Source organism: Salvia hispanica, chromosome 6 (assembly GCF_029641045.1).
Source record: "Salvia hispanica isolate PSC_SH4W2 chromosome 6, Shi_PSC_v1, whole genome shotgun sequence".
NCBI lineage: Eukaryota > Viridiplantae > Streptophyta > Magnoliopsida > Lamiales > Lamiaceae > Salvia > Salvia hispanica.
The window spans coordinates 21669704-21697683 of record NC_142697.1 but is presented as its reverse complement, the minus strand read 5'-3'; the positions used below and the strand labels follow the sequence as shown (position 1 = coordinate 21697683).

General features: G+C 36.4%; 3 protein-coding genes and 1 pseudogene across 7 annotated transcripts; 1 reads left to right on the top strand and 3 right to left on the bottom strand.

Annotated features, from left to right (window-relative positions):
* Positions 1–1373: 1373 nt before the first annotated feature.
* On the bottom strand, positions 1374–4173 carry LOC125207674 (uncharacterized; annotated as a pseudogene). The gene is made up of 2 exons (XR_016132230.1): positions 4003–4173; positions 1374–3087 (listed from the first exon to the last, which is right to left on the bottom strand). The product of XR_016132230.1 is annotated as an uncharacterized LOC125207674 (transcript).
* Positions 4174–19698: 15525 nt separating this feature from the next.
* On the top strand, positions 19699–24185 carry LOC125208575 (cyclic nucleotide-gated ion channel 1-like). Of its 4 annotated transcripts, none has more exons than XM_048108222.2 (8): positions 19699–19888; positions 20339–20470; positions 20678–21245; positions 21711–21923; positions 22416–22699; positions 22872–22983; positions 23085–23321; positions 23397–24185. In XM_048108222.2, the coding sequence occupies exons 2-8, from the start codon at positions 20442–20444 to the stop codon at positions 24081–24083; spliced, it is 2130 nt and encodes a 709-aa protein (XP_047964179.1). In that variant the 5' UTR covers positions 19699–19888; positions 20339–20441; the 3' UTR covers positions 24084–24185. The 4 variants fall into 4 exon arrangements, with proteins under 4 accessions (XP_047964179.1, XP_088918084.1, XP_088918083.1 ...); XM_089061958.1 differs by having other exon boundaries at positions 19699–19935; positions 20378–20470; XM_089061957.1 differs by having other exon boundaries at positions 19699–19935; positions 20375–20470.
* On the bottom strand, positions 24133–25125 carry LOC125208577 (putative protein phosphatase 2C 54). The gene has a single exon (XM_048108224.2). It carries the CDS (start codon positions 25066–25068, stop codon positions 24265–24267), a length of 804 nt encoding a protein of 267 aa, XP_047964181.1. The 5' UTR covers positions 25069–25125; the 3' UTR covers positions 24133–24264.
* Positions 25126–25458: 333 nt separating this feature from the next.
* On the bottom strand, positions 25459–27797 carry LOC125208576 (LEAF RUST 10 DISEASE-RESISTANCE LOCUS RECEPTOR-LIKE PROTEIN KINASE-like 2.5). The gene is made up of 4 exons (XM_048108223.2): positions 26926–27797; positions 26746–26766; positions 26631–26660; positions 25459–26543 (listed from the first exon to the last, which is right to left on the bottom strand). The coding sequence occupies exons 1-4, from the start codon at positions 27704–27706 to the stop codon at positions 25519–25521; spliced, it is 1857 nt and encodes a 618-aa protein (XP_047964180.1). The 5' UTR covers positions 27707–27797; the 3' UTR covers positions 25459–25518.
* Between the last annotated feature and the right edge of the window lie 183 nt (positions 27798–27980).

Here is a 27980-nt window from a genome sequence, read left to right as displayed (position 1 = left end):
ATTTAGGTTAGTCTGTTGCCAACGTAGTCAAAATTGCAATTTGCAAAGCCAATAAGTACCTGAATCTCAGGTTTAGCAACAGTGAATGAATTCTTCATGCCAATCTAGAAATCATGGCTGACATACCTCTATGCCACCAAATACTTGATACAGAAACAATCGGAGTTCCTGATTCGGAGCATACAAAGTCTCTAGTTTAAAACAATCAAAAAGAACAAAATGAATTTTACAGATAGAGCATTCACTCTCAAGAATCAGTCTCACATATAGAACATATGTAAGAGTGAGGAACTGAACAATGGAAAAAATTTCACTTCATCAAAGTCCAGATTTATAACTATTCACCCAACTATTCAAAATTTGGACATAATGTCTGATGATATTCTCAAAAAGATTTACCTTCAACATCATAGCATCCATGAGCCACCAAGACATGTCATTTATGCAAATCCTCATTATGAGAGTAATTTTGTCTTCTTACTCCAAACTTAGTCTCCTATTTGTGCAGACCATATTCAGTGTCATCCACTGAAATCCAACAGACAATTTCATGTGAGCCATTAAGTCAGAGATTTATAGTAAACAAACTCACTACTAAGATGTACTTCACCCCCGAAGGTATCAATTTTTTTGGCTATTCACACAAACTTTAAGAAAAACACCTCTAGGAAAAGAGTTGGCCATCATCCCAGAGGCAGATCAACCATCCAATCTTGTCTTGGTAGCTTTAACGACATCATAAAAGTTCCCATGATACTATGTCCATGACTTAATGCTTCAGGAATTAAGAAGTAGATATGAAAACAATCACAACGCATCAGAAACAAATTCATGCAAATGTGAAAAGGGAAACAGCAACCAGAAGCACCGATTATGTTTGCAGTCAATAAAGCAGATACACCAAGCATCTTGCATGTAACTACCAATTATGCCAGAGAATGTTAAAATAATTTGAAGAGTTATGGTATCCTATGCATGCACTGATTCATCTACGGGTGAGAAAAACTAAAAATAAGATCGCATGGATGCTGAGTCTTACAACATAATAGTATGAAAACAAAGATGCAGATGCAGATGCAGATATTAGTCAGGAATCATACCTCCAAAATTTAGAATCTGATCCATCGTCATGGGGAATGCCTTGGAGCATAATCAAAGCAGTGGCAATTTCCTTCTGATGGTATGTTAAATAACTGTCACATGTACTTCAGCTGAAAACAGTAGGCACATAACTGAAGAGAAGGACAAAACACAAAGCTATTGGCTGGTGCTAAGATTAAGAGACCATCCATCAGTACAGAACATAGGTTTTGCACTTCTTTCATTGATAAAATCAATGTGCAGAAGGAGCTAGTGACATATCCTCAGGTAAATGACTTAAATGGAATCTTTTATACATGCTAATGGAGGTACCCATTCATTGTCACAAGAAATTCATTACAAAACAAAGTACTGTTACAAACAAAAGGCTTTTTTTTGTCAAAGATATTAGATGAACAACAACGATACACAGGTCATGACATCACTACTAATAACATAACTAATTTCTATTACCATGTCCTTTGCATATTGTTGTTCTACCTATACTCTTCCTTGTTACATTCCTTGATCCTGTAGTTTTCCCTATTGATCTATAATCTGGAGTCACTTAGCTTCTTCAGAATCTCCTTTTGAGTCTCGAGCACCAGGTTTCATGAGGTGGCAGCTCTCTGGTACTTCTTGGCTGACTGCAAGTGCCAGGTTTTATGTCCCAAAATTTCCTTGGGCCATACTGTGTTTTGTTCCGTATCCATTACTATCATCATCTACTTTTCCCTTTTTACAGCATTTTTTCATATTAGAAGAGGCATGTGATTCAATATGTGCTCTCTTCAAGTTATCATGTGCCTGCTGAACAACATTACCTGGATTTTCTGCAGCAGTATTAGCTGTTTTAGGAAGGGGAGCCTGCTGATAGTTTGTATACGTAAAAGAATTGGGACCGGTATGGCCTAATCCTGGTTTTGGAGCAGCTGCAGCATTTTCTTTAGGATCATAAGCATTTTGACCACCAGGCAATTTTTTAGATGAATGCTTCCAACGATCCCAAGGAATAGGTTTCTCTGATCTGGAAAAGACTGGTGGAGCTATCTCTAAAGCCATAAATGGCTTCTTACAACTGCGACAAAGAAGAGTATGGTTGCAATACTTCTTAAGATACTCAAAATATATACTGCATCCACGGCAAACAGTCCAAAAGGTGTCGGATCTATGATGATAGAAGGCTGGATTTTGAGTTTTGGGCATCTTTGCAGTTTTACTCTGCGATTTCTGGGTTAAAGTTGAACCGCTTGCAAATTTGAAAAATTGATTTCCTACAGATGGTGTTGAAGAACAACCCACTTGTGTTGAAACATTCTGTTGACTAGGCTGGGATGGTACGGGAGGAACTTTCTTTTTACTCCGGCGCGGTGAGGCTGATAGAACATTCTGTTGACTTGACTGAGGTGGCACTGATTTACCACAAGTATATGCAGGAACATTCTGTTGATGTGCCCTGCATGGTGCTGATGGACCACCAGTTTGTGTTGGGACATTCTGCTGGAGTCCAATATATCCTCTCCTTTGGTTGTATGCGGCCCTCTTTTCTTTATCGGACAGCAACCTCCAGGCTTCTGAAATGATTTTAAATGCACCATCTGCCCCAACAGATGTATTTTTATCTGGGTGCAGCATAAGTGCCAGCTTCCTGTACTGCTTTTTTATGGTATCATGATCATCAGAGTGGTTCACACCTAGCACCCGATACCAATCTACTACCCCACTTATCTTATTTTCTGCAGATAGATACACATCCAGGGTTGTCAACAGCTGGGAAATACCACAAAGCTCTGGATATAGAGTTTGTGCTTTCAGGGCAAACTTCTTTGCACCGACAAAATCCTTTTTCTCTAACTTGCTCTCAGCAATTGACTTTGCCCTGGTGGCTTCGTCTTTATTGCACTCCATATTTATAATATTAAGCACTTAGCTGACAGCAGCTGAAAAAGAATTTAAGTTGAATACCAAGCGTCTCCAGAAGAGATATTCGTATAATCTTGATCAGGCCTGATTTACAGGAAAAACAATTAGGCAACAGATAATTATCCATGTGGCTAGGTCATATCAACTCAGACAAAAAGTTATTGGTGAAAACAACTGCAAGGGTATAAACTGTAGAATCAAAATTTAAACAACCCAGGAAAAACAAAGTGAGATACAAGGAAAAATCTGATCCTTATTACTTCAATATAACTTTGTGTAAATAATCTGTTTTATAACGGCTAACTCAACAGTACAAATTTTAAGTGCAGCTAACGCATTAGTAGTCAATGTTTATTTTGCGTACAATGCACAAATATGCAAATATGAACTTTACGCATGACTACCTATTTGGTAGACTCAGTTAAAGTGCCACTAATCTAACTTGTACGACTAAATCAAAATGTTCAAGTTTCATCCATGACTAATCCATTTCATAAAATTTGTTTCTTCTGCATCGAACATTGCAAGAATGAACATAAAAATGTGAACTACTCTGGGTAATAGTGTTTTATTCGTTTTCCAAGCTCACCAAACTCAATTTAAATTCCTATAACATCAATCCATCGCGAAAGACACATGCAAAAAAACAGAAAACATATGTGAACCTAGAAATAATGCGCCGCACACGTAAATAAAGCACATTACACAGGATTAGTAAATTCTTCCGCAAAATCCCTAATCACAGCATAGACTTAGAAAAAAAACCATCTTGTTAAGCAACCAAAAACAAGTAAAACAGCCCAAAATCATTAAAACCCTTATAAAACAAAAACAAAAAACCAAAATGACAGCACACAGAGCGCAAGCGATGGATCTATACGATTGAACACACACAACAGCTCTTGCTTAATTTCACACATTAGTACTATTCAGCACTACAGGTGACAAGTTCCACGTCAAAATCAAAGATCAAATGTAAGATACAAGACGAAGTATTACCGGTAAAGGTGAGAATTCCAATCAGCTGGACTTGAAGCTATTGGCTTTGTGATTTTATCTTCTTTTTTTTGTTGAACACCACCAATTGGCAATTGGAATGGGGGAGAAGTCAAAACCCCCCTTGAGAAATTTGGAAATGTTAATTTATCTGTAAATGGAAAAAAATGGTGGAGACTTCGAAGGGTTTGTTCGTGTTTTATAGTGTACTAAAAAGTTAACTATAGTTTGAAATTAACTAGAGTTACTTTTTTAACTTTTGAAGATAGGATTTATTATCTCGTCATAACAAAATCGATTATAGGTATTATGCATTTAACGTTAATTTCCGTGTAAAAAAAATAGTCATATTTAACATTTTTCTTTTAATCTATTAAAAAATTTCTCCTTAACGTTTTATTTTAATCTCTTCTATTTTATCTGTTTTTTCTTTCTTTTTCTCTCATTCTCGTATACCTTTATCTTTCTTTCTCATTTTCGTCAGTTATACATAGCTAAAGAGTACTCCGCATTTCACCTTTTTTTTTCTACGTACGTTTATTAACTTTCGAAGATATGATTTTCAATCTCATCGTTACAAAGTTGAGTTATACGTATTCCACATTTAATGTTTGTTTCCGTAAAAGAAAATAGTCTCTATTTTTATTCACCTACCAAAATTACTTTCATTTTTATATTTTAATTTTTTTTCTATTTAACGTTTTCTTTTGTTCTCTCCTATTTCATTACTTTTTCTTTTTTATATACGTACATTTTTTTTTAACTTTTGGAGATAGGATTTACTATCTCGTCATAACAAAATCGAATTATAGGTATTATGCATTTAAAGTTCATTTCCGTGCAAAAAACAGTCTTATTTAACGTTTCACTTTTAATTTATAGTAAAAAAATTCTCTTTAACGTATCTGTTTTTTCTTTCTTTTTCTCTCATTCTTATCTATCTCTATCCTTCTTTCTCAGTTTCACCAGTTGTACATAGCTAAAGAGTACTACTCATTTCACTTTTTTATTTATCTACATACTTATATTAACTTTAGAAGGTATGATTTTCTATCTCGTCGATACAAAGTTGAGTTATACGTATTCCACATTTAATGTTCGATTTCGTGCAAGAAAATATTCTCGTTTTTTTTTCACCCACCAAAATTACTTTCATTTTTATTTATAATTTTTTTTCTCTTTAACGTTTTCTTTTGTTCTTTCCTATTTAATCTACTTTTTTTTATCTACGTACTTTTTTTAACTTTTGGAGATAGGATTTTCTATCTCGTCGTAACAAAATCGAATTATAGGTATTAAGCATTTAACGTTCATTTCCGTGCAAAAATAAAACAGACTTATTTAACGTTTTTCTTTTAATTTATAGTAACAAAATTTCTCTTTAACGTTTTCTTTTAATCTCTTCTATTTTATCTGTTTTTTCTTTCTTTTCCTCTCATTCTTATCTACATTTATCCTTCTTTCTCATTTTCTCCAGTTGTACATAGCTAAAGAGTACTCCGTATTTCACATTTTTTTTATGTACGTACGTTTATTAACTTTAGAAGGTATGATTTTCTATCTCGTCGATACAAAGTTGAGTTATATGTATTCCACATTTATTGTTCGATTCTGTGCAAGAAAATAATCACGATTTTTGTTCACCTACCAAAATTACTTTCATTTTTATTTATAAATTTTTTTCTCTTTAACGTTTTCATTATTATCTCCTATTTCATCTGCATTTTCTTTTTTATCTTTGAACTTTTTTTAACTTTTGGAGATAGAATTTACTATCTCGTCATAACAAAATCGAATTACAGGTATTATGCATTTAACGTTCATTTCCGTGCAAAAAAAAATAGTCTTATTTAACGTTTCTCTTTTAATTTATAGTAAAAAATTTCTCTTTAACGTTTTCTTTTAATCTCTTCTATTTTATCTGTTTTTTCTTTCTTTTTCTCTCATTCTTATCTATCTCTATCCTTCTTTCTCAGTTTCACCAGTTGTACATAGCTAAAGAGTACTACGCATTTCACTTTTTTATTTATCTACGTACGTTTATTAACTTTAGAAGGTATGATTTTCTATCTCGTCGATACAAAGTTGAGGTATACGTATTCCACATTTAATGTTCGATTTCGTGCAAGAAAATATTCTCGTTTTTTTTTCACCCACCAAAATTACTTTCATTTTTATTTATAAATTTTTTTCTCTTTAACGTTTTCTTTTGTTCTTTCCTATTTAATCTACTTTTTTTTATCTACGTACTTTTTTTAACTTTTAGTGATAGGATTTTCTATCTCGTCATAACAAAATCGAATTATAGGTATTAAGCATTTAACGTTCATTTTCGTGCAAAAAAAAAACAGACTTATTTAACGTTTCTCTTTTAATTTATAGTAACAAAATTTCTCTTTAACGTTTTCTTTTAATCTCTTCTATTTTATCGGTTTTTTCTTTCTTTTTCTCTCATTCTTATCTACCTTTATCCTTCTTTCTCATTTTCTCCAGTTGTACATAGCTAAAGAGTATTCGCATTTCACTTTTTTTTATGTACGTACGTTTATTAACTTTAGAAGGTATGATTTTCTATCTCGTCGATACAAAGTTGAGTTATACGTATTCCACATTTAATGTTCGATTCCGTGAAAGAAAATAATCACGTTTTTTGTTCACCTACCAAAATTACTTTCATTTTTATTTATAAATTTTTTTCTCTTTAACGTTTTCATTGTTATCTCCTATTTCATCTGCATTTTCTTTTTTATCTACGATGGTTTTTTAACTTTTGGAGACAGAATTTACTATCTCGTAATAACAAAATCGAATTATAGGTAATATGCATTTAACGTTCATTTCCGTTCAAAAAAATAGTCTTATTTAACGTTTCTCTTTTAATTTATAATAAAAAATTTCTCTTTGACGTTTTCTTTTAATCTCTTCTATTTTATCTGTTCTTTTCTTTTTTTCTCTCTCATTCTTATCTGTCTTTATCCTTTTGATAAGGCTCGTTTCATGCATCGGTTTAAGGTTAAAATTCTGTGCAATTGGGGCGCTAATGTGCGTTTATGAGTTCAGGTGCGTAGTAAATCTGCCGGACCCAGGAGTTGCTGTTACCTGTTAGGCAGATGCAAAAGAGATGGAATTGAAGTAAAAATCAGACGTCGTCGTTCGGACCTGGGAGAATCAAAAGTTGGCGACAGGAGCAGAATGGAGCGAGAGCAGATTATTTTAAAGAGTCTTACTCAAGGGCAAGAGCGTCAAATCACCAGAGGGATACCCTAGGGATCAGAGCCTCGCATATATAAGGAGCTCAACCTTGAAGAACAAGACAGACCGTGAACAGCCACTTCTACGCTTTCCTAGCTCTAGTTCTAGTTCCATACTTCAAATTTTCATTTCGTGTTGCTGCGCACTTGGACATGGAGGATTCTGGCCACCGTGGTTCTCATCGTCATCGTTATTTTGTTGTGTAACACCGCCTTGTGAAGGCGGAGAAACAATTTTAATTGCTTTCGTTTAGTACTTTGTGGTTTTTAAGTTCGCAACTCTAGTTTCCGACTTTGATCTGCAGGATTCAGACTTATTTCTAGTTATTATGGAAGTTTATCTTTGCTTTTGGTTGGATATCTCTGAGTTTATGTTCATCTCTTGTTTTTAGCTTTCGTTCTTGTTTGTTGTTGGATGTTTGGAGCTGAGATCTGTTGGTTTGTTGTTGGAGGTTGGGGATTTGCATACGGAGATGTTTGGATTTGTTGAATCTTGGTGTTTTGGAGTTGAAGTTTCGCATATTTGGTGCTTGATGTTTACGTTGTGCATGAGTATGGCTATTTACTTTCTGTTTCTGCATCCTTTAGGTCTAGTAGCGTAGATCTGTTAGTTTAGGCTTTAATTTCTCGTTTTAAGTCTAGATCTAAAGTTTGCTCTGTTTTCATGGTGTTTAAAACTCTGTTTTACCTGCTATTCTCGTTTGATTCCTGAAGAAGATGAAGTTGTTGGTAATTAGGACCAGATCTGCTTTGTGTCAGTACTTTTCTGCATGTACTTTACTTTTTCTGCATATCCTCCAGACCATGTCAGTACGATTTGCTTTGTCCCTTTTACTTTTCTGCATGCTTTTCCAGACCCTGGTAGTTTAAGGAAATTTGTCTTTACTTTTCGCTTTATGCTTGTCTGTCCAAATTAGGAAAGTCTGTCTAGTTAAGTTTACTCCAGTTGTCTTAGAACTTTAAAATATCTCAGTTTCTCTAAGTCATGTATGTTCCGTACGCTCTCAGTTCTTAGACCCAGTAGGTAGAGTAAGGTTCTTCTGATCTATTACACCCAATAGGTAGAGTAAAGTTTTGCTTATCTCTCAGACCAAGTAGTTTCAAGTTCTCGACCCACAAAATTGCGTGGCAGCAGCCAACCCCCTTTCCCAAAACATCCTCAAATGCAGTTTCGTAGCACCTTCGTCCTCGTGGGATCGATCCTTTACTTCCTTGTGCTAAGTTGTAGTATAGTGGGTTGAGGTTTTTGAAGGAATAGAGTGCACCCAACGACCCCTTTCTGATAGTTTCATGATCTTCTAGCCTCTGAAGTCTAGTCGAATCCTCTGGACCTATTAGATCGAGTGATATCACATATAACACAAACCGCACTGCACTCTAGAGGACCTGTCACCTTCTTTCACATTTTCATCAGTTGTATATAGCTAAAGAGTACTACGCATTTCACTTTTTTATTTATCTACGTACATTTATTAACTTTAGAAGGTATGATTTTCTATCTCGTCGATACAAAGTTGAGTTATACGTATTCCACATTTAATGTTCAATTCCGTGCGAGAAAATAGTCTCATTTTTTGTTCACCTACCAAAATTACTTTCATTTTTATTTATAAATTTTTTCTCTTTAACGTTTTCTTTTGTTCTTTCCCATTTAATCTACTTTTTTTTATCTACGTACTTTTTTTTAAAAAACTTTTGGAGATAGGATTTTCTATCTCGTCATAACAAAATCGAATTATAGGTATTTAGCATTTAACGTTCATTTCCATGCAAAAAAAAAAGACTTATTTAACGTTTCTCTTTTAATTTATAGTAACAAAATTTTTCTTTAACGTTTTCTTTTAATATCTTTTATTTATCTGTTTTTTCTTTCTTTTTCTCTCATTCTTATCTACCTTTATCCTTTCTCATTTTCACCAGTTGTACATAGCTAAAGAGTACTCTGCATTTTACCTTTGTTTTAACTACGTACGTTTATTAACTTTCGAAGATAAGATTTCCTATCTTGTCGATACAAAGTTGAGTTATACGTATTCCACATTTAATGTTCGATTCCGTGCCAGAAAATATTCTCATTTTCTGTTCACCTACCAAAATTACTTTTCTTTTTTATTTATAAATTTTTTTCTCTTTAACGTTTTCTTTTGCTCTTCCTATTTCATCTACTTTTTCTTTTTTTTTTTTATCTTTGTACTTTTTTAACTTTTGACGATTAGATTTATATCTCGTCGATACAAAGTTGAGTTATACGTATTCCAAATTTAATGTTCGTTTCCGTGCAAGAAAATATTCTCGTTTTTTGTTCATCTACCAAAATTACTTTTACTTTTATTTATAAAAACTTTCTCTTTAATGCTTTCTTTTGTTATATCCTATTTCATCTACTTTGCTATCTCCTATTTCATATACGTATTCATACTGATCGATTCTTCTCTTTCTTTCTCATTTTCACCGGTTGTACACCGCTAAAGAGTACTTCACATTTAACTTTTTTTTTATCTACGTACTTTTTAACTTTTGAAGATGAGATCTTTTATCTCGTCGATACAAAGTTGAGTTATACGTATTCCACATTTAATGTTTGTTTCGGTGCAAGAAAATAGTCTCGTTTTTTATTCATCTACCAAAATTACTTTCATTTTTATTTATAAAAAAAAATCTCTTTAATGCTTTCTTTTGCTCTCTCCTATTTCATCTATTTTTTTTCTCTCATACGTATCGACTTATTTCTTTCTCTCTCATTTTCACATGTTGTGCATAGTTAAAGAGTACTCCGCATTTAACTTTTTTTTAATCTACGTACTTTTATCAACTTTCGAAGATATGATTTTCTATCTCGTCGGTTCAAAGTTGAGTTATACGTATTTCACATTTAATGTTTGTTTCCTGCAAGAAAATAATCTCGTTTTTTGTTCACCTACCAAAATTACTTTCATTTTTATCTATAATTTTTTTTCTCTTTAGCCTTTTCTTTTGCTCTCTCCTATTTCATCTGTTTTTTCTTTTCTATTTACGAACTTTTTTTTAACTTTTGAAGCTAGGATTTTCTGTCTCGTCGATATAACGTTGAGTTATACGTATTTCATATTTAATGTGTTGTTTTCGTGCAAGAAAATAGTCTCGTCATTTGTTCACCTACCAAAACTACTTTCTTTTTTATTTATAAAATTTTTTCTCTTTAACGTTTTCTTTTGCTCTTTCTACTTCATCTACTTTTTCTTTTTTATCTATGTACTCCCTCCGTCCCGGCTAAGATGACACATTGCTTAGCCGGCACGAGATTTTAAGAGTTATTAGTTAAAGTGTTTAATTGGAGAGAGAGAAGGTGAGTGGAAGTATTAAAGTAGAGAGATAAAGAAAGATGAATATTTTAATAGGAGTGAGAAAAAGTGGTTGAGTGTATTAATTGGAGAGAGAAAGTTACCAAAAAAGGAAATGTGTCATCTTAGTTGGGATAGACTAAAAAAGAAAACGTGTCATCTTAAGCGGGACGGAGGGAGTACTTTTTTAACTTTTGAAGATGAGATTTCTATTTATGAATTGCTATGAGCTCTCTATAAGCCCTGCCCAATATTTCTTTTTGTAATTTTCTATTTACAAAATTTTTTAAATTTTGGAAAACTAAGTTTAGCCCCTATCAAATTAGTGAAATTGAAGATTATACATCGGAAATGGAAGAATAAGAATGGGTTGAATCAGAGATTTTAAAGTTGAGGTGAACAACAATCAATGTTTTGAAGAGGAAGAACGTTCACAATCCAACCCCTATTGTAAATAAATTATGCATCCGCTCAGAGAATATCGATTCCTTCCATATAGGCAATGAATGATCATTCCATTCTCCTTTATCTTATTTTAGATTTTACCAAAATTATAACAGAGTATATTACTCTCTTCATACCCTATTAGGAGGTATATTTTGCCATTTTCGTTCGTCCCACATTAAAAGTCCTGATTCACTTTTACCATAAATAGTAAGTATGTTTCACATTTCACCAACTTACTCAACTCATTTTTTTTTACATTTCTTAAAATCCGTGCTGAAATCAAATAGGTCTTATTAGGGAACAGAGGGAATATTTTTCATTCGATTTCATCTCAGTTTTATAATTTTTAAATTTTACTAGTATAATAAAACTAATATTTTGGTATTTTAGAATTGAAAAAAAAAATCCTACAAACAATACACACACAGCCCACACACACTACGTATGCATTGACACACACACACAAACACATACAAGCACACACACGCACATGTTACAGCACACACATGCACACTATGCGCACACATACCATAATAATGTCAAACATAATTTTGAATGAATCAATATTTTGAATCAACATGCTATTAATTATTCATATTTTAATCCATTTTATTCATATATTATTTGTTGTAACCAAGTGATAGGGACCTCAGCATCCACTCCGTCAGCACCAACAACCAGGCAGCCCAGCTGCTAGCTAGAGGGACTCAATCCACACTCACGTCACAACTGCTCCAGCCGAGGCCCAACAGCTCGATACCGTCGCTTCACGACTGTCGGCCCAATCATTCCCATGCAGCCCAAATGTCGAGTAGAGCCCATCGTAGCAAGAGATGTCAAGAGATCGAGAACCACATCTCACCAAATCTGAAGATATTGTCACAAGATACATTCTATAAATTAGTCGTATGTTTAGCATTATTATGATTGGAAAATAAAGTTAATTACTTATTCTCATTATCGGTCCTGGTGGAAATCGCCCCCTAAACTTCAACTAATGTTTTATCATTTTCGTTCTCTTCTATCTTTCGTGTACTCTTTGATTTCCGGCGATATACATCTAAGGTCTATCACCAAGTATAGGAATGAAATTAACCAAGGATTAACAATTTCATTCCTTTTATATTTCTTATCACTATACCAAACAATAGTCCATTCCAATGTTCATTCCATTCTAATGTTCATTTCATTCCTTATCTCATTTCATCACACCAAGAAGGGCCGTAGATTTACGTTCATCATTTGACAGCCTGAATTTCTTTAGCCATGTGTTTTGACTTTGGATGCTTTGGCTGAAAATATCAACCATAATCGTCCTTCTTAGCAGAAAAAATCAAAAAATCTTGCACGAGAATTTATTTAGCCTTGTGTTTCTATTTTGAAAATGTCTATCTCTCGCTGATCTACTATCATGCCGTTACCGGCGGAGGCAACTATCGCCTTCGCCGACTGTCTCATCGGGAAACACCAGAATATTACGGCTCGGCCGCCGCTCTTGCTCAAAGCCGAAAATGGCTGTGAAATTGACTTTGATTCATTAATTAAGAATAACATACTCAATGCCGAAAATAACTGCATGCATTAACCTGCTCTACCATTAACTGAATGCCCAAAATAACTAATCAAGTTATACACATAACACATGAGTTAATTTTTTAAATTAATTAAGACGAATGGCCCGTTAATGCGAAAAATAAATAAATAAATAAGTAATGCATTTAGAATTGTAGTACTACTATTTTCACTTTTAAGACACCTCATATTGAACTACGAGTATTTGGGCTAGTTAAAAGATATTGAGATTTTATACATACCAAATTTTGATGTATTTCTGGCTTCTAGTTTGTTACTATAATGGAGTAGTGTTATTTGATCGATTTTTTTTTGTTCCTTATTAATTGGTATTGGGTAGGCGAACCGATATTGGGCAACCCAATAGACGTATAACTAATGAACATTTCCAATGACCAAATCATTCCTCATTCGAGTTGTGAATTCACGTGTTCGTCTTCCGAATTCTATCTGCAAGTTGCATCATACTCCTATATAAAAAAATACTACTCCACTACAAGATATTTTATCAAATGTATTTAGGCCCACCAGCCACGATGCTCAAAACAATCAACATACTATCCCTACTATACATATAGGAAATTTAATTCGACTCTCTGCATTGTACTTCTTTCACATTTATTAATTCCCACTTCGGTATGTTTGTCATACCACCAAAAAATTCATATACCTATATATATAATACTCATTAATCAATATATTTTTCACCTAGACCGCAGACAATAATTCAACTGAATTAATGATTTGAACCAACAGTTCACTCAAATAAATTGATTTCATCAAAAAAATTTCATATTCATACATCTATATCTATTTGCAACATTAGGGAGATCATATGAAAAAAAAAGGAAATGCTAAAGCATTTCCATATATCCTTTATCGAGTAACATTCACGATCCTATCCTTCATTTGCACTATTCATAGATTATAATATTCCATCCGTTCCGTTATAAGTGAAATATTTTTTTAAATACGAGATTTAAGAAAATGTTATTGAAATAGTTAAGCGGAAAGAGAATAGAGTATGAGAAGAAAGTGAAGAGAGAACAAAATTGAAGATAAAATAAAATAAGAGAGAGACCATATCATATTTTGCCAAAAAAAAGAAATGATTCAATTTAGGTGGGACATTCTATAAAGGAATGCTATTTTGCTTATATATGGTGGGACATAGAAAATACTTCTTTTAATTTTTGAATTTTTCTTATTTTATATAATTCGCAAATCTAGAGTTCCAATTATTTTTCATGAGATAGACAAATCAGGAGTGTTTTTTAGTTGAGTATTAGTCATCCTAGACGTGTCATTTGGGTAGGCATTTAAATAATACAAAGCTTGTAATATCGTAGTAGTATTTACATTTTTAAAGTGTTTGTTGATCATTGCCCTGCCTCCACCTTCACTTTCACTTGCGTTCAACCGTCTTTTGTCCAATCGGATGTGAGCGCTCCCGCCTGCCTTGTTGCTCGGAACAAGGTTGATCAAACTGTTAATGGAGAATTATCGTCAGTTATCTGCTTTTTTTCTTTTCAGTCTAGCCTATTCTTTTCAGCCTAGCCTATTCTTTGTTGTCAGCCTATTTTATGCAGTTTTATTTTATGTGTTAGATGAAAAGAATAAAGTAAGATATAGAGAATAAAGTAGAGACAAATGACTTTCTCATTTTAGTAATGAGTTATCTTAAATGAGACAAACTAAAAAGAAAAGTCATTTTCGATAAAAGGAAAAATTAGATCAATTTAAATATGAAAAATTGTAACAATTAAATACTATATTTCATAATCCACTAATACTCATTACCTTTTCTTCATTCTCTTTTACTTTATTAATTGTGCCTTAAAAATAGTGTTATTTATAACTTCTAGTATGACAAAATAAATAAATACTCCATCTTGATTTTAGATAAGGAGGAATAAGACACTTTCTTTTTGTTTATATATTGCTGCTATTATTTGAAAAGCCATATGGGCAGAACAAGTTGTTAGTCCTTCCGTTCCTCGTTAATAGTTGCACTTCTTTCAGCATAAAGATTTTAAGAATAGTGTGTTAAATAGATGGTGAATAAAGTAAGGCTATCTATAATAGGGCGGACGATGCATTGTCCGTCTCATCATCCGCCACTGTAGCATCGCGGACGATGACTTATTCATCGTCCGCGGACGAAGTGCGATCGATGCCCATCGTCCGTCGCATCGTCAGCCACTGTGGCATCGCGGACGATGCGACGGACGAAGGCGACGCGTTTTCAGTTTTTTTTTTTAATTAAATTCAATTTTCAAAACCTATATATACCTCTCACTTTTCACCTCATTTTTCACTTCTTTCACTCTCAATTTCACACTCCATTTTCCACGTTTCAAACAAAATGAATCCCGGAGATTACCCAAGTCCGAATAGTCCGATGTTCGGTGGTGCACGGGATGAATACCGGCCCTATGACACCAACACCCAGTACGATCCTGATTTCAGCACGGACTCGTACGGGCTGTCTGACATAGAGCCTTCTCCCACTCGCACACCCGCCCCACCTCGCGTCCACGCCGCCGCTCCCTCCGTCGCCGCCGCCGACGCCTCGGGCTCCGCAACCAAAAAGAGGCGGCCCAAGGCAAAGAAGTTGCCGCTTACTACGGTGAATGAAGAGTTCGCCCCGGGGAGGACGAACTACCAGCCGGAAGAATCCATCGTCTTGACGAGATGTTGGATTGATATTTCAGAGGATCCGGTGTTCGCCAACAACCAGAAGATCACTGCGTATTGGGAGCGCATCGCTGAAAAATACAACGCGTTCAAACCGCCGACCGCCTACAAGCGCCAACGGGAGCCGCTCCGCAAGCACTGGAACCAAATAAAGAAGTAGGTCAACTTGTTCGCGGGGGAGTACGACAAGTGCGAGAGGGAGCAGGACAGCAACGAGAGTCTCGCGGATGTGCGCGACAAAGCAATCCAGTCGTACATGTCATTGTACGGCGACTTCAAGCACTACTTGTCACACCCTCGCCTATTTTACGTATATATTTATAATAAACAAATAAAAATTGAAGTAAAGAAATAACATATAAATCATTTCACCATCCAAAACACTATAATCACAAAATCCATCATTTATTAGACTTATTTACAAATATTATAAATCCGCACACATAAATAAACATCAAATATCATAAACAATTTCAGATCAATATGCATTTGCATCTCTGCCCAATTTATTATTCTGTGACAAATCAAGCTTGGTATCTGACGGGATTAACAATATGCCAATTTGATTTGGCCCATAGGTCCCACTGTGATTTGACTCATAGGTCCCAATATGATTTAACCCATAGATCCCAATATGATTGACCCGAAGGTCCCATTGTGATTGATCCGAAGGTCCCAATATGATTGACCTGAAGGTCCCATTGTGATTTCAGATCCAGAACGAGACTTTCACAGATCTTTTTTAATCATATGATTCATATAATCCCAATACCACGTAAACTATATAATTGCATCAATTACATATCCATATCATATTTCACTATCAATATTCAATAACGCATCACCGATTAAGTTCACATCTAATCCTCTATTAAGTTCACATCTAATCCACTATATACTCCAATAAACTAGTTTAATCATACATATAGCAAAAGAGTAGCATAACACATGTGAAATAAGAGTGTGATTTATACACACTTGTTCACGAGAAATAATATAGTCTGACTTCTGATTTTGCTTCTCGCTTTACAATTCATGCTCCTTATTATTGCACCGTGAATTTCCATTCCAAATTATTCATTTCGTCTATTCCGTCACAATTCCTATATTTTAATATAAAACAGACACTCTGAGCACTCTCACTGCCTCATTTTTCTTTTTTCTTCTACCTACGTACTCTACTTCCCACTATTGAAATATATATCCTCTTTTTTCGATACCTCCCTTCCTTTTTCTTTTGCACCTAACTCCCCCTTTATATATAAATTCTACAAGTCGGCTAATACTAATGGTGAGAAAATATATGTTGTATACTTCTGAATAAAAAGGGTACTATTAAAGAATAATATTATTGCATGGTGAGAAAATATATGTTGTATACTTCTGAATAAAAAGGTACTATTAAAGAATAATATTATTGCATGGGTGATACGTGCATACTACACGCATACACTCAATTGTATACGTGTAATTGTATCCCTTTCTTTATTATTGCTATTTATACATTTTCCTCCTTTCCTATTTTTCTATTTAGAATTAGTTTATCTACTACTAAATTCATTTGATACTTATCTATCTATAATATTATATAAATTTAATAATCACTATGTTCAAATACATATACATACCTACCTATATATATATATATATATATATATATATATATATATATATATACTTTCATGCACATACACGCATTATACAAATACTTAAATGAACTATTTAATATTTTAAGTATTATATATGCATTACACATTCTATGTATTATAGTATTTACTTCTCAGCACTTTGAAGAATTCAGAACTATATAATATATTCTACCATATTGATTTGATCGTAACACTAAATATTATTTGTGATACCCGCTTAATATATCGATAATACAAATAACAATAAGATATAAAATGATGATCAAATATTTTAATAAGTTATATTTTGGTATAGGGATGTCACACTCCTAGTCCTGGGCGCTTTTAAAGGAGAAGCAGAAGTTCGTTGGAGGTAGGGGTGGGTCGATACGATATATCGTATTGAAAACGTTGTATCGTGTATCGTATCGAAAATATTGATATAAAAGAATTTCATATCGTTATCGTATCGAAAGTTTCGATATATCGAATTTCGATATATTGAACTTTCGATATAAAAAAATTTCATATCGTTATCGTATCGATATTTCGATATATCATATCGAAATTCGATATATCGTTAAATATCGATATATATCGAAAATTTCGATATATATCGATATATATCGAAAATAAAATATCGATATATATCGAAAATATCGATATATCGAAAATTTTCGATATATATCGTATTTTCGATATAAAACGATATATCGCGATATAAGAAAATTCATATCGTTATCGTATCGAAAACTTACGATACGATATCGTATCGTATCGAAAATTACGATATATCGAAAATTCGATAATTTTTCGATATTTTTCAATACGATACGAGCGATATATCATTTTTTCGATATTTTTCCCCAGCCCTAGTTGGAGGTATGCTGCCTGAATCGACAGCGGCGAAGAAAAGGGCGACGAAGCGCACCTTCGGTGATTATACAAGCAGCGAAAGCGTCGCATCTCCAATGAACCTCAACCATCCGGTGTTTGAGGATGAATGTTCCGGCACACCGATGTCCATCCCGCGTCCCCTTAGCATCAAGGCTGCCAAGGGCAAGGCGACATCCTCCGCCGCGGCGCCGCCCCGAGCGCGACTTCGGCTGCGGCACATGCCTACACGGATTTGGTGCCCTCCTCCGACTATAGGAGGTTGTTGGACACGCACAACGCCCTCATGCAGACGACCAACCCGGCTCAAATCGCGTCCCTCTAGCGGATGATCGATGGCCTCAGCCGCAAGTTGTGACTACTTTAGACTAGCTTCTTTTATATGTAGTTGCACTTTTTTTTTTTAATTTCTAATTTTGTAAATTTTTTTTGAATTATGTAAATATAGGATTTGCCTTAATTGTGTTGTTTTTATTTATTTATTTTGTTTGATATATTTGCAAACATAAATTATATAAATATAAAATAGAAGTAAAATGTTTAGGGCGCCCGCCCCATTGTAGGTGTAAGGGGAGGAGGATAAAATGATGAAGTGGCGGTGCATAGGGCGGGCTATAGTCCGCCCCATTGTAGATGCCCTAAAAGAGATGAGAAAATAAAATAAGAGGAAGGATTATTTTTTTGCCAAAAATAGAAATGACTTAATTATTTTAAAACTTCTAAAAGTAGAAAAATGACTCAATTAACATGGAACGGAGATAGTACTATTTCAGATCTATAGAACTAGGCCCTATATTAATTGAAAAACCACTAAGTAATTTCTTACCATTTTTTTTATTATTACTAAACCAGAGTTAAAGCGTACTCCCTTCGCTCTATCTTATTAAGATGTCCATATTTTTGAATGATACGATATTTTAGGTGGAGTAGTTGAGTATGATAAAGTAGAGTGAAAAATGAGATTGAATATTTTAAATGAGGAGATGAAAGAGGAATTTATTTATAAATATGGAAAGTGAAAAAAAGAAAAGAAAAGTGGATATGTTAAGTGGGATAGAAGGAGTAAAGAAGGAGAGTAATTAGGGCGCAGTACAAAACGTCGTTTAATCAAGTGAAAGTCATGTTGCATTATTTTACGTACTAGACTTTTTAGTGCTCCATTTTGTAGTGAAGGATTACTGTCTCGGTCCATCAAAATTTGTCTCATTTTAACCTGGCACGGGTTTTAAGAAATATAATGGAAAGTGAGTTGAAAAAGTTAGTGGAATGTGGGTCCTACTTTTATATATTAGTTTTATAATAAAATGTGAGTAGAAATGAGTTAGTGGAAGATGAGGTCCACTATCAAAAATGGTAAAAGTGAAATAAGACAAATTTTGAGGGACAGACGGAAATGAAAAAATGAGATAAATTTTGGTGGACTGAGGTAGTATATTAGAGCATCTCTACCAGCTGACGTCCCGGTCGGACGTCAAAGAAGTCCGATCGGACGTTCGCCATTGTGAAGGTTTAGGTCGGACACGGACGTCCCGAGAGGACGTCGGATATCCTCGGGACATCTGACCGGACGTCCGCCATTGTGGCGTCAGTCGGACGTCACGGTCGGACGTCCGAGTTAATTTTTTTTTTTTTTTGAACTCTAAAAATACGGCTCGACATTTTATTGCGGGAAGTCCTACATTGTGTAGTGGGATGAGAAGTCATAGTGGAAGTCCTAGTGACGTGGCAGGAAGTTTTTGTGGGAAGTCCGCCCCCGGAGATGCTCTTGCACCGATGGTCGTCGTGCATGTCAAAACAGCATTTGAAAAATGGGCCCAGCAACGACCCCACTGAATACTTGAAGTCTTCAACTTAATTTATTGGTGAGTGGACGCCAATCCAATCCAATGCCTGAAATCTCTAAAATTAACAAGTGGAGTATTCACTATTCAGTATATGCAAGAGACAGGATTTTTGCGTTCAATCCAATCTGAAAGCTGCCAATTACTCTCTCTTCCTACAACAACAAAAAAGTTGGAAATATCCACGAAACTTCACCCCTTCCCCTCTCTCTCAAAGAAAGAGCAGAGCAGACAGTGGTGTACGGTCCGGACTCTTTATAATTTATAACGACGCACGACTTCATGTGTATGATTGTTGGACCGCTCTTCTCTTTTTTTCTCGCTTCTGTTTCTGGTTCAGAGTTGTCAATTTAATGCCCATGAAATTAATTTGTAGTCACGTATCCCTTTTCCTTAACTGCCTCACCTTTTTATTTCATTATTTTTTGCTGTTTCTGCAATACTTTGTTACATTTGGATTTCTTCCACTTTTTCCCTCTTTTCACATGGGGTTGACGCTTATTTTGACCTAGCATACTTTAAACTATGGATATTTTCTGATTTGAGAAAACAAAAAGTTGAACTGCCAAACTGAAATGTCTAAATTTGAACTTCTTACCTGATGAAGGATGCTTCTGTTTCTGTATCTTGCGTGTCATCGATTTTTCTAATACAGAGTTAACTGTCTTGTTGGGCATATATTTATCCAGGGTTTAATTTAATTTGCTTCACAAATGTGGAGCTAGCAGCAGGATCGTCCATTTCTTTGTCAACCTAATCAGAAATCTACATAATCTGCAATTGAGCGGGATTATGAGTTTCCAACAAGAGAAGACTGTCAGGTTAGTTATTGTGATCACTGTTATGTTCATTCACAGAAGATAGCTAGAGCTCTACAATCAATTCACATTATAAACTTGTTTCCAAATTTGCATCACATCCAATCCGGTCAGTTTTAGTTTTGTTGCTTTAGTTTTACTGGCATTTGTTGAATCTGCTGTTGTTATGTATCTCTGTCTTTCCACAATCTTATAGTGTCACATTATCAGGTTTCAAGATTGGAGATCACAAGGAAGGTTTGATACACAATCCTCCTCTAGAGGTGGGGTGGAACTGGGGAGACTTAAATCAGCTGCATATTCAGTTTCCGACAAGTTTCATAGAGGTTTTGAATATGGGTCGGAGAGAATTAAAAGAATCACAGGATCACTAAGATCTTTTTCTATGGGAAAGTTGAAAGCAGATGAAAAGGGGTCTGTGAAAAAAATGCTGGATCCTCAAGGATCATTTCTTCAAAAATGGAATAAAGTTTTTCTTCTGTCATGTGTGGTTGCAGTCTCGCTGGACCCCTTGTTTTTCTACATACCAATTATAAATGGCGACAAGAGGTGCCTTGAGCTGGACTGGAAATTGGAACTTATAGTTTCTGTTCTACGGTCATTTACTGATATCTTTTACCTCATCCATATCATGTTTCAATTCCGTACTGGTTTTATTTGCCCTTCTTCTCGTGTGTTTGGAAGAGGTGTTCTTGTTAAAAATTCGTGGGAGATTGCAAAGAGATATCTGTCTTCCTACTTCATAATTGATATTCTTGCAGTTCTCCCACTTCCACAGGTAAGGGATAGAATCTTTATGTACACAGATATAATATGATTTCATCTTAGCTGTACTTTACAAGCAGGATAACTTATCTTTATTTTCCATGGAACTTGTTTTTTGAAAGTTTTATTGTTCATAATTTTGATGTATATAATGCATGAAAGGAAAATTTAATCATTGTAACTTCTGCAGTATTAAGTATAGTCTTTCAGTCTCACAATTTATAACTATGATTTCTGTTCTCAGATACCCTATACAAAATTCTATCTCCCTATCTTCTTCTGCAAATTTGCCTTCTTATTTGTACTTTTAGAATTACACAAAAATATACACGAAATTTCTTCAACTCTGAGTTGAACATGGCTGCAACTATACGATGCATGTGGTACGCATAATGCAAATTATGTTTAACAAATTGCTGTAGTTGCAATAAGTTGTCTACATGTATATAACTGGATGATCATTCTTTGGCTTGCACAGATTGTAATAGTGATCATCGTACCCAGATTGAAAGGTGCAAGGTCTTTGAACACGAAGAAGTTGTTAAAAATTGTGGTGATCCTTCAATACATTCCAAGGGTTCTCCGAATCCGTCCTCTATACAAAGAAGTCACAAGAAGTTCTGGCATACTCACTGAAACAGCATGGGCTGGAGCTGCCCTCAATCTTTTTCTTTATATGCTCGCTAGTCATGTAAGTATCCCCCGGAAGTTTTATGCATATTCACTTGTATAGTGCTTCTTCCTGAACTCCCTCAATTTGGTAACATTTGTTTTCTCCTTTCATTCTTTTATATGTAAGTTGCCTTACTTGCTTATTTTATTTTCTTTATGGTTTCTTTTTCCCTGTCCAAAACTTTTTTGTTGAAGTATCATTGAATAGCTGCATCTTTCCTTCAGCCAAAATGGAGCAGGAACCCTTGTATGTATATTTTTTTGTATGCCTTTTAGATGTTGTGTAAATGTGGTGTGTTTTTCCATATAACGTATTAGTATATTATTGTTGCCATGTTGATTGGCATATACTTCTTAGTTCTTACTGATCCATAGAGATTGGGTAGGATTAGTTTAGGGTGATTCTTGCTGGTTGGCCTACGAATCTTCTCCTAGAGTTTTCACATGAAAAATAGTCTTCCTTCCCTAACTATGTTTTCTTTGTTATCTGTTTTTTTTGCTCCTCTGTTAGGTGATTGGAGCCTGTTGGTATGTGCTTTCTATAGAGCGTGAAACTACCTGCTGGATAAACGCTTGTGGGGATGAGTCTGATTGTAGGAAGGCTTCCTTTAATTGCCAGCTTAATCATGCTGGACTGCCTCAGATTTTGAACCAATCTTGCCCTTTTCAGCCACCTGATGCTTCCATTTTTGATTTTGGGATATTCCTTAATGCTCTACAGTCTGGTGTTTTTGAATCACAAGATTTTCCCAAGAAGTTCTTTTATTGTTTCTGGTGGGGACTCCAGAATCTAAGGTATGTTTCCTAAAATTTGATGTGCCTGACATAATCATCTATTGAGGCAGATGTGTCTTAGAAGAACGTAACAAAAAAATTTGAAAAATGTAGATAATATTTTGCATGCTTGGTAGAGTGATTATTTTCAGGGTTTCTTGTACATAATATATAAACTTAACTAACTTTGCAGTTCTCTCGGCCAGAATCTTAAAACAAGTACCTATGTTTGGGAAATTACCTTCGCAATTTTCATATCTATATCTGGCTTGGTCCTATTCTCATTTCTGATTGGAAATATGCAGGTAAGTTAATTCATTATCCAAAAGAGGATACAATATTTGCACTCTTCTTTTCTGTTATTACCATTGTTTTTTTTAAACTGTGTTGGATTTTGTTATCGCAGACATATCTGCAGTCTACAACACTGAGATTGGAGGAGATGAGGGTGAAAAGACGAGATGCGGAGCAGTGGATGGCTCACCGTCTCCTTCCTGAGAGTTTGAGGCAGCGAATAAGGAGATATGAGCAATACAAATGGCAGGAAACTCGGGGTGTAGATGAAGATTATCTGATACGCAATCTTCCCAAGGACCTCAGAAGAGACATAAAGCAACATCTCTGTTTAGCCTTGCTTAAGAGGGTAACATTTCCAGCTAGTTCATTCCTCCACTGTGTCTTCTGGTGATAAACTGATAATTATATATACTTGATTTAGGTGCCAATGTTTGAAACAATGGACGATCAACTCTTGGATGCAATGTGTGATCGTCTGAAACCAGTGCTGTACACGGAGCATAGCTACATAGTGCGAGAAGGGGATCCCGTAGACGAGATGCTGTTCATCATGCGTGGCAAACTGTTAACAGTGACCACGAATGGAGGGCGGACAGGGTTCTTCAACTCAGACATTCTCAAAGCGGGTGATTTCTGTGGGGAGGAGCTGTTGACATGGGCTCTAGACCCCAATTCATCATCCAACCTTCCCATCTCGACCAGAACAGTGAAGGCCCTTGTCGAAGTAGAATCGTTTGCTCTCATGGCCGACGATCTCAAGTTTGTAGCCTCCCAGTTCAGGCGACTGCACAGCAAGCAGCTGCGCCACACGTTTAGATTCTATTCGCAGCAGTGGAGGACATGGGCTGCTTGTTTCATACAGGCGGCGTGGAGGCGCTGCGTGAGGAAGAAGATGGAGGAAGCTCTCGGTGTAGAAGAGAACAGGCTGCAGGATGCATTGGCCAAAGGAGGCGGGAGTTCCCCCAGCTTCGGAGCAACCATTTATGCATCGAGATTCGCAGCCAACGCCCTTCGAGCAGTGCGACGCAATGCAGGTAGAAAGACGAGGGTATCACCTGTGCTTCTACTGAAACCAGCTGAGCCAGATTTTAGTGCTGAACACAAATGACCAGTCTAGTGTTGTGTAATGTGTATAGTCGGTATCTTCCTCTTCTACATGATGGTAAAAGATACTCCATTATTAACTTATGCAGGTATTTGTTACAACTTACACGCACTTGATCAAGAAAGGGAATTGGGAAGCTTACATTCTAGAGTAGTATTTTACAAAGAAGAAAAAAAATTAGGGGTCACATAAAACCAGATTGTTGACTTGCATTAGGTTTTCTCAAATCCACCAAAACCACACTAACATTGTGCTTGCTACCTAGAGCCAGCGCCATCTCCGCCATGACAGCCACGGCCTTCTCCGCCCCATCATCAAGAGGAGTGGCGCAATACCTGGTGGCAATCTGGTAAGGCAGGTCGTCAGAGATAACATCCCAAAATCCATCACTCCCCAATATGAGAAACTCATCCTCTCCACTCCTCCTCACACCTCTCACCTTCACTTGCTCCGCCTCCTCCTCCTCGCTCTCCAACAGCCGCACCGCCTCCCCTCCGCGGCACAGCACCGCCTTGGAGCCCGCCACCACCACCTCAGTCTCCCCCACCACCGCCACCGACCCCAACCCCATCAGCGCCGCCACCTTCTGAAAGGCCTCCCTCATCACCTCCTCCCACTCTCTCCGTCTCTGATCAGTCTCCTCTCCGACGATCTCAGCGAGCCTCTCGCGGCAGGCGAGACCTACGCGGTGGCCCTCGAAAACGCCGAAGAAGTCGTAGCTCTGACCATCTCTCTTGAGAAAACCTAGTTCCACTGCCACGGCGTCGTGCATCTCCCTACGCCGCCCGACCACGGATATCTTGCCGTAGGAAGTTTTGCGCCTCAAACTCGGCGGTGTATCATCCTCCAGAGCTGCGGCGGAAGTGGAAACAGGTAGTGACCGAATGCGGCGGAGCTCGCGTCTTCGGCGGCGGGCATCTTTGGCGGACTTGGAGGCGTGAGATTCAGCGGACTTGGACGGAGAGCAGGGAAGAGTAGTATGAGGCATGAGAGGCTGTGAGTAAAGTGGAAGTGGAAGTGAAGAGGAGGAAGTAGGAGGTATATCATATATGTACGTGGCATGCCACGCTTAAGGAACTGACACGTGCCCTAGTCTGCATGACTCATCACTCCCAACTCCCAACTAAACCTTCAACGCTGCTCAAAGGCTAAATTCACCACTAAAATATCTTCCGTCAGTCGACACACAATTTTATACTTCTTCATCTCATATAAATACAAAATTTATAAATGATACTGCATGAACTTTAACCATACAGATAGGCTATAGCTAAATTTCTATGTACCAGAATTTTGCGTGATAACTGAGTCTATTAGCAATGCAACCTTTAAATACTATATTAAAAGATAGTAATATGATTTTTTTGGCGACCAATAATTATAAACTAAATGCATGGTTAAAGAGAGGAAAGTAAATAAATGAATACATGAGGGAATACTACAAGTCAGAATGCATGGGTCTCTGGAAAGGCATTGGTGGCAAGTGCAGCAACTCAACTCCCCCTTGAAGCATGCCAACAACTTGCTCCATACTTGGCCTATCTCCAGCCTTAATCTGAATGCACCATAATGCTGCTACAATCATCTTTTTCATCATCTCCTTCTCTTCTTCTCCACCACCTCTCATTTCCAACTCCTTCCCTTCACACAACTGATTGTAAATCCACAAGGGGTAGTAAACATGGCTCGTGTGTGATTGCAGCCGCGCAGCCATTTCCAGCACCAGCATCCCGAAACTGTACACATCAGCTTTGCAAGTAACCTCTCCTCCAATGTTCTTGTACACCATTTCTGGAGGCATGAATCCCATCTTCCCCTTAATCCGTGAAGGCTCTAGTTTTTCAAGTCCGGGATCTGAAATCTTGGGATTGAAATCCTCATCAAGTAGAATGTTCTGAGGCTTGATTGCAAGATGCAGGATGTTAGCAGCATGCAAACACTGGATCCCATGGGCTATCCCAACGGCTATCTTGAACGTCTCTCCACAGCTCAGATCGCGTTTCTTGGTCCCTTCCTGCAAGGAGATGTGTTTTTCAAGAGAGCCAAATTGCACAAACTCATGCACCAGAGCTCTTTTGTTTCCCTTTAAGCAGAATCCAAAGAGTTTGACCACATTTGCATTGGTGATCCTCGAGATTTCTGATGCATGCCTGATGAACTCCTTGTCACTAGCTGAAGAAGAAGAGCTAGTCAGCATCTTCACTGCAGCAGTGGGGCCGCTTCGTAGCTTGCCTCTGAAAACAGTTCCATGAGGCCCTCCTCCTAATTTAGCCTTGAAATTGTGAGTCATCTTTTTAATCTCCCTATAGCTATAGTTTATTGGCATGTGATTCAACTGGTGTCTCGTGAGTTCTTCGATGTTTTCACTGTTGTTTATCCATGAACGCTGCCTTTTCCTCCTAATCACTACCATTCCAAGTAAACATGGAATCCCAACTACATATCTTAGTACTATAAGCCCTCCTGCAGTAAAGTAGAGAAAAAAAATTCAATGAACATATGGAAATGGTATGTTTTGGAGTATTATTCTGAGGGGTAGTGAGAACTTACCGATTGCTAAGACCGGAAAGTACAAATAAACTGTTCAATGGAGAAAACAGGTAATTAAAAAGATGAACAATATATGTAGCAAATTCAAGAAAAGATTTTACATATGAGAACTTGCCTGCATAATACTCCAATTTGCCTGCATTCCCAAGTGAAGATGAATGTTAGTATATCGTCTTTTACACTAATAAGGCTGTTCATACTTTATAATTAAGGCCATCTAATTTTTGCACTACTTAGAGATTATATTTCCTGTTTCAAGAAAATATTTTTAACTAAGGCATGAAAGTTTGCTTACAGATGAGAGTAAGGTCTTCGAAAGGGGTGCTCTCATAGCAATAGTGGCGACACCGGATTTCGTTGCCCTCCAAACTGCACTCTCCATTGCTCTCATCGCATTCTATACACAACACGCGAAACCATGATAACTCAAATCCATAAGCAAGCAGATCATGGATCTGTGCATACGAATAGTTATGATGATCTGTTGAAGGCCAAATTAATGTAGCCTGAGTCACGGTGTCAAAGGTGCAGGATGACTCCAAATCGGGTACTAATATTGTTTCAGCCGTGACATAGCTGTAAATTCTGGAGGTGTTGGAGAAGGCGCTCGTGTTGGCACAGTAAGGATTCTCAACGTATAACGGATTAGCTACAGGACTTAGACAGTTGATGTATGTTATGTAAATGCTGCTAGGGTAATATGAGTATACATAGCTTGAGTACATATAAACATTGTCTACATACGAATAAATCGGACAGGATGAGATATTTTTGCTGTCTAAACCTGGATCAGATATCCGAATGGAGAAGTTGCTGTAAGTGATTGCCTCAACACGGTATCTTCTGGAATTCGTGTGCAGTGTGAGTCGATCTTTCTGGCATTCGAGTGCAAAGATGGAGTCCGGATGGCCACAATTTGCAGGATCACTTCTCAGCCTAAAAGGGTAGCTAATGTTGATATTCCCACATGAAGAAGTGATGCAATGTGAGCTGTTTCTAGCTATGCAGCTTTCTGTGAAACATAGAAGCAGAATCAGAAGGGCGAGATACGAATTAAAGAGCGTTTGGTTTGACATGATTGCAGATGATGAGAAGATGTGAGCAATGAAAGATTGTTTTATTATGCTAATTAATATGGAAATTGATGGTTAGTTTCTTGGAAGTTTTGGAGACATTTCTGTTATTGCTTCAGCTGGAATGTAGTCATGTAATGATCAAGTGGATTAGTGGATTAGTACGTTGACTTGCCTAATTATTCAAAGTCAATGCCACATTCTTATCACTAATTGTTCTATTTGGCTATAAATAATTCAAGAATCCACATTCAAATCATCATGATAATTGAACTAG